Source organism: Aedes albopictus, chromosome 2, assembly GCF_035046485.1.
Source record: "Aedes albopictus strain Foshan chromosome 2, AalbF5, whole genome shotgun sequence".
Classification (NCBI taxonomy): Eukaryota; Metazoa; Arthropoda; class Insecta; order Diptera; family Culicidae; genus Aedes; species Aedes albopictus.
Window position 1 is genome coordinate 450,085,477 of NC_085137.1, and position 11,757 is coordinate 450,097,233.

The following is an 11,757-nucleotide window of genomic DNA, read 5'->3' on the forward strand; positions in this document are numbered from 1 at the left end:
CAACAATCGCCAAGCAAAGTAATCATTGAAATATTTTGTTTTCAATTTATTTTTGGCAGCACAGGAGAAGAAGAAGCTGCTCGGAGTGAATTTTGGCTTCAGTATTTATCTCGGATAGCAATACGTAATCAAACGGGCTACAACTGACAGCTGCATTTGAGCTACACTTGACGTTGCTTTTTTTTCCTCTTCGCGAGTCTCGTCTCAGGTGATAAAATTTATTTAATAATCCAAACTCAAGTATAGCTTTACAAAGATAGAAAAAATATCGTTTATTCCTCGGATTTTTTTTAAATTTCTTTGTATTTGTGAAATTTGTATCAGCCTGATTGGATATTAAAAATTTCACCATAAAAATACGTACATAAAATCGAAGGTCCACTAAATCGAGGTATACCTGTATAGTGAAATTCAAACTGCTCTAACTTTGAAAGTATTCAACCGAAATGGCTGAAACTTCCACTGAAAACAGTTTAACCCAACAATTTTACACTGTCAAATGTGAGTTTCGGCTCCTCAGTCATGAATTTTACGTCGACTACTTGGTTATCTTCGCCTACGTTTCGACCCGGGAAGGGGGCTTCTTCAGGGCCTAAAATTTATTTCAATTAATTACAAAATATTAAGACGACTAGTTAAAATAATTTTTACAAAATATAAAAAGTCGGTAGCTAAAGGGTTGATTTCTCTCCACAACGGGCATCTCTAAATGAAAGATACACTGTGGGCTGTCCATTTATTACGTAAGGGAATTTTCACGATTTTCCAATACCCCCTCTCCCCCTTGTAAGATTTTTTTGTATGAGAGCCCAAATATTTTAGCATGACGCGTAAGATTTCTCAAATCCCCCTCCCCCAATATACCCTTACGTAATTAATGAACAGCCTCTTAGTCACATCACTATCATTTTTGTGCGGTGCATAGCTTTCTGGACTTACGTCTGTCTTTACTGGGATGTCTCAACGGTTGCATTTGATTTTTCAATCAGCTGTTTTTTCGAAAAAGGGGGTTCTAGGGTTTTGCCACTAGTTGGTTACACCGGGTTTGGGTATGGCTCACTAATGAAACTATTGGTTAGTAGGGGTGTTAGAGAGAGAATCTGAGGTGTTCATTATTGTATTCTCATCAGCTGAAGTACTCTGTGAGTGACTTGCAAACCGTGCGAATTTCTCTGTTTGCAGTTGTTTGATGGAAGAGAGAAGGTAACTGTATGCAGTACTCAATCCATCGGTGTCGGTGCGCTGGTTTATAGTATGCGCCGTTCCACGTATGTATATGGCACATATCCAGTGTGGGAAGAGATTGATCTTTGTGGGTGATGTCGACGATCTTCGCGTTGTTGATATCGAACCAGTGTTGGTGGGATATACAATGATCCACAAGGGCAGTTTTCTCTTTTAACTGCTGAATGCTGGGGTCGCTATACTGAACTCCACTATCCAAGAGTCTTCGAAGAGCGTTGATGTGTGTATTGTGTCCATACATCCAAGTTTTCAACCTTTTTCTTGTCATGCCCACATAGCAACATCTAACAGTCCATGCAGTTTACCCTGTATACGACATTGCTTTTATCCATTAGGGAGATCGGATCCTTCACAATTTTATAGAGACAGCTGACTGCGTGCTCATTTTTGCACGAAATGCCTACGGATGGCAGGCTATTCCGAAGTATTCGTTTTATCTGTGGTGATAAACCAGGAACGTTGATGATGGATCTATATAATGTGGGTTTTTCCATCTGATTCGGCCCAAGCAACACGACTTGTTTCAAAGCCAGTACCAGCAACATCAGTGCAATTTATTCACTGTTCAAATTAAGGACAACAGAACACAGTTGCTTCTTCTTTGAAACGCAAAAAGCGCAAATTTTAAATCGTTGTGCAACTTGAGCTAGGGGAATGATAAAAAATGAAAAAAAAAATATATTCAGACTCGAACCATGGACACCAGGAGTATTAACCACTCACCTTACATACTACACCAGAAGCTCTGTGAAAGATTTGCTGCTCAATGCACCATAAAAGCTACTGAAGTGACGCGTTACTTCATTGTACCGTCTTTGCCACAAGTTAGAAAGCTGTCAAAATGAAAAGACGCGCATGTTCTCCGCAACACATTTGGAACCTAATCTGAACAAACAAACCAGAGTAAGATGTTTCATGTGTGTTACATAGCACATTTAATGCAAGCTGACTGTATTGCCACTGTGAGGAATATGTAAGCTCCGCCTCCATAAATCGATGTTAAATACGATGTTATTTGTAATTCCTATGAAACAAAACTGCAACCTAACGATATTCGGAGTTTAAATGCAACTCAACTGACAAGATGGAAGTTGCGTGCGCTTTTATTGCAACTCTTTTAGACCAAAGCATAGAAAACCACATTTTGGATGATGTTGCAGGTGCTGCTTGGGGGCTGTCGAGGTTCACGAATCAATCTGTTTATTAGATGGATCGGGTAATCATTTCTCCGGAGAATTGTTGTGATTGTTTTGTTTTGCTCGTTTTCGCTTGTGATCGTGGTTAATGATCTCAGACGATCGATAAGATTCATTGCTACGGCTAGTTTTTGATCCATTGGATGAAAGGACTGATAATTCAGTAGTCGCCCCGATGCCATTGGTTTCGAATACCAGTCAGTTTGAAGCGTTCCGTCATCATTCCGGAAAGAGACGAACCAGCCAAGGGCTGAAAGTCTCTATAATAAAGATAAATCAATCAATCAATCATTCCGGACTACCAGAAGGTCTAGGTATGGTAGTTTTCCTTCGCGTTCTAATTCACATGTGAATGTGATGTTTTCATTTTGTTGATTGAACACTGCTAGAATTTCTTGCACTTTCTCTTGGGGCAAAACTAGAAAGAGGTCATCAACGTACTTCCTTATATACATATTGAGGAGGTATGTTGGTTTCTCTTATGGCTCTTATTATGATGTTTTCCATGACGATGTCCGCCAGTATTGGTGACAGATGACTGCCAGACGTAAGTTTAGAAAGCTATGAAACGCACAAAAATTATAGTGATGTGACTAATGTATCTCCCATTTAGCGATGCCCGTTATGGAGAGAATTCAACCCTTTAGCTACCGACTTTTTATATTTTGTAAAAATTGTTTTAACTTGTCGTCTTAATATCGAGTAAGTTTGTAATTGTCCAAAAAAATAACAAAATTTTGTAATTAATTGAAATGATTTTAGGCCCTGAAGAAGGCCCCGTCCCGGGTCGAAACGTAGGCGAAGATAACCATGTAGTCGACGCAAAATTCATGACTGCGAAGCCGAAACTTATGTAATACCAAATTCCAGTCGAACCTCCCATCATTACACTGTCAAAGTTTTATCAAAATCGGGACAGTATTTCCAGTTCTACAGTCAAAATAGTGCACACTGATTTCAACATGTTAAAAAGTGCCCAAAATTAGAAAATAAAACGTTTTTTTGTTGAATTGTTTGAAAAAAGTATTGAACCGATTATGACGAACATTTACCCACTTATTATTCCTTACTTGGAGAGCTTACTGTCAAATTTTCAGACTTTTTGATAAGCTAACAACAGAGTTTTAGCCTAAATCACATTTTTTTTTGTATCGACAATATCTGCGCCAATACTAAACCAATTTTGATGAATGTTTTATGGTATAAACTAATCATAATATGCTATTTCTGAATTAAAAATCAGCTAATTTGTGTACGCAATCAAAAGTTACACATTATTTTGTATAACTTTTATTAGTCGATGATGATTAACCTGGGCTTGTTAGGGGAATATCTGTAAATAAAAGAAAATCGGGTTAAGTACGGTTCCTTTGAATTCCACTAAGAATTTGCATCCTTTGACAGATACGTATTTCGACCTCAACTGTAAGGTCGTCTTCAGTGTCTTGTACTTGACTCGACTGAAGAGATCCATCGCATTCTACACGTCTCATACATCATAGGTAAAAATAATAGGTAGCTTAATCTAGGTAGTTTTTTTTTTTTTTTTTTTTTTTTTTTTTTTTTTTTTTTTTTTTTTTTTTTTCCGAGCATGCAAAAACTTATATCTATATTAACCTCCACCATAGAATAGGTAAATTTTCCCTCCACCACAGAATAGGTACATTTCCCTCCAGCACAGGATAGGTAAACAAAGTTCATGTATCACAGGTACATTATGAGACGCACGCCATACGAGAGTGCTTAGGGGGTAATAATTTGAAAAGCCACGAACTTCCATTGCCTTGATCCTTATTCAACAACGTGTTAGGTACCTGTTTGTATATTTCTAGACTCTCAGCAACGTCCAATTTCCAAGGTGAAGTTACATTTCGCAAAATTTGAATATCCTCTGTAGTTACAGGGTGGCCCTCCTCAAAGACATGTTCAGCAACTTTCGACCTGAAATCGTATTCCAAACCTCTATTCACTGTCCTCTGCGCCTTTCCCACCTCCGCCATATGTTCCCTGAATCTAACCTCCAAAGACCGTTTTGTTTGACCAACGTAGACCTTATCACAATGGGAGCAACTGATTTTGTAAACGCCAGCCTTGTTTAGGGTGTTGACCGGATCCTTTGTAGAACCTAATGAAGTCTTCAACTGATTGCTTCTGCTAGAAAATACTAAATCGATTCCGAAATTTCTGAACCTAGAACGTAAATTATTAGTGATGTGTTGATCGAAGGGGACTGATACTCGCTTCAAAGATTCTGAAATAGGGGTAAGAGTTGTTAGGGATCCTCGATATCGCAACCTCTCCTTTTTGTCAATGATGGCCTGAATTGTCCTCTCCTTATATCCGTTGATTTTCGCTGTTTCGAATATGTGAGTGAGTTCCTTATTCTTTCCGTCATCGCTTAGAGGTAGAGTCTGCATTCGGTGAACCATGTGGTGAAAAGCTGCCATCTTATGTTGGAAGGAGTGATTCGACGAATAGGGGATGACACGCATGGTATTGGTAGGTTTCCTGTAAATCTCGAATTCTAACGACGAACTGTCTTCCCTCTTAACTAATAGATCCAAAAATGGAAGTTTTCCCTCCTTTTCTTCCTCGTGAGTGAACCTGATATCCTTATGTACATTTTTTATTAGTCATTACTGTAATCTGAATCGACCAGGACATCCGTACAGCTATAAGTGGAAGGTTGGTATTCAGATCTATAGTTGAGAACGGTACTTCGGCTGCACCGCCTATGTCTACGGAATGGTTAAAATTTCGGTTCGATTTAGTAATCTATATGTCTATATGTACTTTTCACCCAACGTGTTGTTCATGATTTCTCTGGCACTGATTTATGGACTTCTTGCAGGGCAATTACCAAAAGTTGTTTGTCGAGGACAATCTTTTCTAGATCTGGTAGATTGTTGAAAAATTCGTTCATGTTCTACTGCAAGATCAATGTGATTTGCCGGCAGCGGCCAGGATGACAGTTTGGGAAGAAATCTGGCGAGATGTCTTTAGTCGCTAAAAGTGGTTAATCCAGTTTTCCTGATGAGACAATTCTACTGTTGTCGATGGAGCAGGAAGCTCCACAGGAAACAAGTTCAGGGTTGAGATTTTGGCCTTTGACCAAAAAATACAGGGTGGATGGTATAATTGCTCACCTACTTGGCATGGGGTAGATACTTTACCCGGATCATCGGAAATGCGTGATGTACTCTCTTGAGCGTTAGGCGCCAACGAAACATTGGGACGTTTTGTTTATGTCCCCGCACAGAAAACTCCCGAGAATCCTAGTTTTATTGAAGCTGAGGCTCCATACCGGGTTCGGTGGAGCTGGCACAGTTCGGCGGAGCTAACTTCTTGACCAAGTGGTGGTTGTAAAAAGCGACCAACTTTTATCGAGGCATGCCGACAACAGAGTCAAATACATTATTTTTTCAATTTAAGGTAAAATTATATTTAGATCTTTTATCACGTATTAATACTCCAATGAGTACGGGAAAGGAGAGACTCTTTGATAGGTCTATCTGTTTGAAATAAACCGAGATTTATCGAAGATACTTGCTCTTTATTAAAACAAAAGCGGTCGAGAACTATCCCAGATATGTTTTAGGATGGATTGTAACACCTTTACACGAAAGTAAACATTGAGCGAAAAACTTTCACGCAGCGATCGAAACTAAAACGGGGGTTCACTTTCAATATCACTAGATCAACACTCAAAATCAGGCTTGACAGAAACTTCCTCACGAGGAAATGTGGAGGTGACCTAGGCAATTTTCTGAGGAGTGAAAAAAACTCTAAAATCATAACGTAAATCCTCAATCCTCCTTATAAAATTGAAAACTATTGGTATCTTCCCAAAAAGATGAAAAAAAAACTTTGAACTGTTGCAAAAGTTTACTCAGTTTACTAATAATTGTTTCTATTATTTTCTACTATACCAGAGACCTCTCCTTCCTGAGCCACTTCCGCAATCTCAACACTCTCATCCTGGACAAAAACCCCCAACCGGACGAGAAAACCCTGCCATCGTTACCGAACCTTTCACTCCTGTGGCTCAACCACTGCGAAATCGACAACGTCCAAAAGTGGGTCTACCGAATCCGCGACTGTTGCCCATCGCTCCGCTACCTCTCTCTAATGGGTAATCCGGGTGCAACCTCCTCCTTTAACGGGAACTCCACCCTCGAGCACAACGACTACCGCATGATGGTGATCAGTATTCTGCCCCAGTTAAGCCATCTGGACGACGCGGAAGTGACCTCCGCCCAGCGGGCACAAGCCAAGCAGTACAAGCACACCTACAACATCGGGCAGACGCAGTTCAACATCTTCGAAAGCGTTGGCCGGGGACAGCAGATGAGCCGAAAGGCTGCCCAGCGGCGGCAACGCAAGAAGGAACAGGAACTGCAGCATAGGAAGGGGGATGCGTCGGATGATTCCTGAGGATTGGCTGATTGACCAAAGCTTCGGGGAAAAAAAAAAGATTTATTTCGAATATACTAGACTTAAGCATGAGACTGCTGATATCATTTGTATACGTGTATATATTTGTTGCGTTGGGACGAGTTTGATGTTTACTTGTCACCAGTTTTAAGTACAAATGTGAACGATATTATTTGTAAGCTGTGATTGTTCGTTTTTTTGGTGTAGAGAAATTGCCCAACATAAATCATAAACTAGTGTTTTCGATTCCCTTCAAAGACTGCAAAGCCAACATTCCGAACCAATATAAAAACAAAAGTACAATGCGTATTTAGTGCAAACTAGGCGTCTTATGCGTTTATGTACTATGTGGACAATTTGTTTGTTTGGGTCTCAATGTACTATGGGGCGGCTCCATACAAACAAGTGGCCAAAAATATTTTCGCGTCAATTTTATAATGTCTTGCTTCTATTCGTAGGGTTAATGCCTGAAAAATATGAAAAACATGTTGAACAGGTTGTTTCAACACGACAGTTTGAAACAGCAGGAAATTACAAGGGCATTGCATACTTTTAGGCGTTTAAGGATTTCTGTTCCTATTTACAAAATGGATTCCAATTCGTAAAAACACGCTTCGCTAAGAGATCCAAGATCAGATTTAGACTGATCTACCGAGAAAAGCGGCCATGACGACCAAATGTTTCCTCAGAGGTATTTAATGGCCAATAGGGTGATTTTATTTAGCAATATCTGGGGATTTTTTTTTATTACCGTACGGGTTTGGGCCGAAGGGTTTCAGATTTTCATGAAACTTTTTCCACAGGCAGGGCTCATGGATATATGGACAAAAAAAAAAATTGAGGAAAATTCAGGGTCGCCTATTTTCCCGGAAAACTCAGGTGGAAATTTTTTGTTTTCCCCTGACAACTCAAGAACAAAGCATCGTAGAAACAAAGTTTTTTAATGAAAATGCAAGCAAATTTTCTCAGAAATCCAAAATAAAGATGAACTGGAAAAAGTTTCCCACAAAATTTTCCACAGTTGAGAAAATTCGTAAAGAAAAGCCAGAAAAACTATGCCCGAACTCGAGGAGAATTTTCGAAAAAATATTTTTGAGAAGGTTGATTAATCGCTGAAAATTTTGGCATGCACTTTTGTTTCGTTTTTGAGTTATGGCCAATTTTGTTGAAAAATGTCCAAATGTGCCATAAAAGCCTTTTCTTTGAAAAATCATAACTCAAGAACGAAGCATCGTAGAAACAAAGTTTTTTAATGAAAATGAAAGCAAATTTCTCAGGAATACAAAAATAAATATGAAATGGAAGAAGTTTTCCACAAAATTTTTCACCGTTGAGAAAATTCATAAAGAAAAGCCGGAAAAACTATTTCCGAACTCGTGGAAAATTTTCAAAAAAAAATTTTTGAGAAGGTAATTTCATAAGCTTTGATCGCTGAAATTTTTGGAATGCACTTAATTTTCGTTCCTGAGTTATGGCAAATTTTGTGAAAAATGACCATAAAATATAGGCTTACATGGTCATTTTCACATAATTGACCATAACTCAGTAACGAGAAAAAAGTACATTCCAAAAATTTCAGCGATCAAAGCTTATAAAATTACATTCCCAAAAATTTTTTTTTGAAAATTTTCCACGAGTTCGGACATAGTTTTTCCGGCTTTTCTTTATGAATTTTCTCAACTGTGGAAAATTGTGTGGGAAACTTTTTCCAGTTCATATTTTTTTTTTATTTCTGAGAAAATTGCTTTCATTATCATTAAAAAACTTTGTTTCTACGATGCTTCGTTCTTGAGTTATGATTTTTCAAAGTAAGTAGTGTCAGGGGAAAACAAAAAATTTCCACCTGAGTTTTCCGGGAAAATAGGCGACCCTGAATTTTCCTCAATTTTTTTTGTTCATATATCTATGCAATGTCATATAAAGGAGGTCTGGAGGAACTCGTCGTTTACTTGTATTAGTAAAAAATGATAAGTAAACAACTTTTGAGGGGAAGAGTGGTGACGTCATACAAGTTCAATAACAAACGGCCGTGTTACATGTTCTAACACATAGCTATGAGTGGGATCGGAAAGCATCAACTCTCATGCAACTGCAACTGTAACTTTCATGATCTGAAGGGAACACAATTCAATCTGCAGTCCCCCCTCCCAAATTCTAAAAAAAAATCCTTCTAAAATACGAGGGGAAAAACCTAGAAAAGCTATTGAATAAATGCTCAGACACACCTCATATACCTACAGCTTCAACGGAAAATCTGGTGTTACTTTTCCAGAGGAAGCAGAATGACTTTCTGGCTGGACAAATCACTACACAATTCTAAGATCCATTTTCAGAAAATAATGAGGTCAAAATACCTTGGGTACTGAACGAATCCCGATAAACCCGAAGATTAATTTTCTGCCTATAGAACAACGGAAATCAGCGTTCCGTGGAACCATTCACATTACATCACATTGATATCTATGAGCCCTGCCTGTGGAAAAAGTTTCATGAAAATCTGAGACCCTTCAGCCCAATTTGTACGATAATAAAAAAAAAATGCCCATCTCAATCATCGCCGACAACTTGTTTGGAATTGCAGAATAGCAGCTAGTAGCAGCCAAATTTAATTTCAATGTCTCCCAGGAATCCTAATCAACGATGTGGCATCATTTAATAGTTTTAAGATCAACATTTCTACGTCTGATACTTCATTAGAAAGGTTCATTAGCAAGCTTTTAGAAATTACTTTAAAAGTTTAACTTTTTTCATTAAAGCCGAAGATATGCGAAGTTGAACATTTCATAAATTTTACCAAAAATTGGCAATGGTCTCATTCTGCTGCCAATATTTCAATAAGTATAGGGATTAAAAAATTAAAATTCTAGGGTTTACTGGTCCAAGTGGCCTACTTTCAACTAACGAACCTGAATCCCCTTAGTGCAATGTACGGGCGGTGGTCAAAATGTTTGGAATAGACAACTTTTTTTCTCACACAAAAAAGTTCAACAAACTGTAACTTTTCATACAGTGTATCATAAATTCTCAAATTTTGACTGTTTGTCAACCTATTATATGTGAATCATTGGTACAAATTTGAGCTCGATTGGTAAATCTTTTGCTAGAACCGTTCTCTCAAAACACTATTTTAAGACAACTAATTTTTTAACTGTCGTATCTCCGAGACCAGTGAATAAAAATTATTGAAATTTTGAAAATTCATTAACAATACATTGATACTTGATGTGACATAATAAAATATAGTATTTAATTAGGATGAATGAAATTATACCGGTTTAACGTTTTCACCAATATAAAGAAAAATTAGTCAAATTTACAACACCACACAAAAAATACTAAATGTGTTCTTTCCTTATTTCATATCAGCTCTAATAGATCTTATCAAAGATTTCTTGAGAACAGAAGTGAAAAATCTTTGGATATCACAACTAAAAAATATGACAGATGTAAAAAATTGCCATTTTTTCAAGAAAGATAAAAAAAGTGTCAATACATTATAACTTTTTTAATCGTTCAAAAAGTGTTTTTTTTAAGACTTTTGAAGCATTTGTGTATGGTTGACAAATGATCAAAATTTCATTCTTTTCAGTTCACTGGTTTCACGTGGAAATAATAGAATATGCTTAGACGAAAATATGAAAACTAGATGGTTTCAAAAACATATGTTTTACTGAAGACTTTAAAATTTGAAAAAATAGCTTCATCATCCAAATAGAAGTAATTGAGTATAACTCAAGGATTGTTACTTAAGGCGCAGATTATTTCGTGTAAATTTCGATTTAGGCTGAAGAAAGCGAGATCAAAGCATGAAATTGTGTTCGTTTACTCTCAAAATTTTTCCAATCATTCCTTCTGTGTTACCTCCAGAAGTTGATCTTGGGGTTGAGATTCCTTCAGAAAATCTTTCTGGAATTTCTTCTTCTTCTTCTTCTTTATGGCTCGACGTCCCCACTGGGACTTGGCCTGCCTCGCTTCAACTTAGTGTTCCTTGAGCACTTCCACAGTTATTAATTGAAGGGCTTTCTTTGCCTGCCATCGCATGAATTTGTATATTGTGAGGCAAGTACAATGATACAGGACTATTAACCGGATTTTTTCACAGAAGGTCCACTTGGTATGTATCCAGAAATTTCTATACGGATTTTATAGGAATTTATCTTGGGATTTCCCAAGAGATTTTGTAAGAATTTGAGTTTGCAATTTATTTAGAGAGAATAATGTTTCAATTCAAGGCATTTTAAGAGCCCCTTAAGTTTCAGAGAGATTCGGAGAGCTCCAGGGTCGTATCTTAAGCTCTTCTGAAAATCCTCTGAGACTCCCAGGAACCCCTTCGAAAGCCCCTGAAATCCAATGAAACCCCTTAGTACGCCTTGAGATCTCCTGATACACACCTAAAACCTCCCCAGCAACCCTTCTGAAGCGCCCTGAAGAACCCATGAAGCGCTACTGACACCTCTTGAAAGCCCCTGAAAGCCCCTGGGACCCTCTCAAATAGACATTGGACCACCAAGAGCACCCTTGAGACCCCTGGAAAACCCCTGGGACCCCATGAAGTGCTTGTGAGACCCTCTGAAGTGCAACTGAGACCAGCTAGAATCGCCTGAAACATCCCTGGGACTTTCTGAAACGCCTCAGAGACCCCCTGAAACCATTTTGGAACCACTTGAACGCCCCTGAGACACCCTAAACCACTGAATCGCTTCGGAAATCCTTTGAAGCGCACCCGAGGTCTGAAATCTCATAGGAGCCCCTGGAACGCTCCTGAGATTTTCAGGTAACCGCCTGAGACCTCCTGATATCGCTTGAAATGCCCCTGAGATGCTCCTGATAACCCCTAAATCACCCCTGAGACCCCTGGAACCTCCCTGAAACTTCCTGACAC

General features: G+C 38.4%; 2 protein-coding genes across 7 annotated transcripts in view; both read left to right on the forward strand.

Annotated features, from left to right (window-relative positions):
- Positions 1–6,437, forward strand: part of LOC134288589 (uncharacterized protein DDB_G0283357-like) — a 498,750-nt gene extending 492,313 nt beyond the window's left edge. Inside the window, exon 2 of the mRNA XM_062853871.1 lies at positions 3,802–6,437. The gene's annotated coding sequence lies outside the window, so the exon portion shown is untranslated. The remainder of the gene's footprint in view (positions 1–3,801) is intronic.
- The window catches only part of LOC115265347 (leucine-rich melanocyte differentiation-associated protein), a 44,151-nt gene extending 37,097 nt beyond the window's left edge, over positions 1–7,054 (forward strand). For all 6 annotated transcript variants that reach the window (XM_029870031.2, XM_029870033.2, XM_029870035.2 and 3 more), the window contains exon 4: positions 6,374–7,054. In XM_029870031.2, coding sequence (XP_029725891.1) covers positions 6,374–6,875 — 502 coding nt within the window. In that variant the 3' untranslated portion in view covers positions 6,876–7,054. The remainder of the gene's footprint in view (positions 1–6,373) is intronic.
- Positions 7,055–11,757: the final 4,703 nt, after the last annotated feature.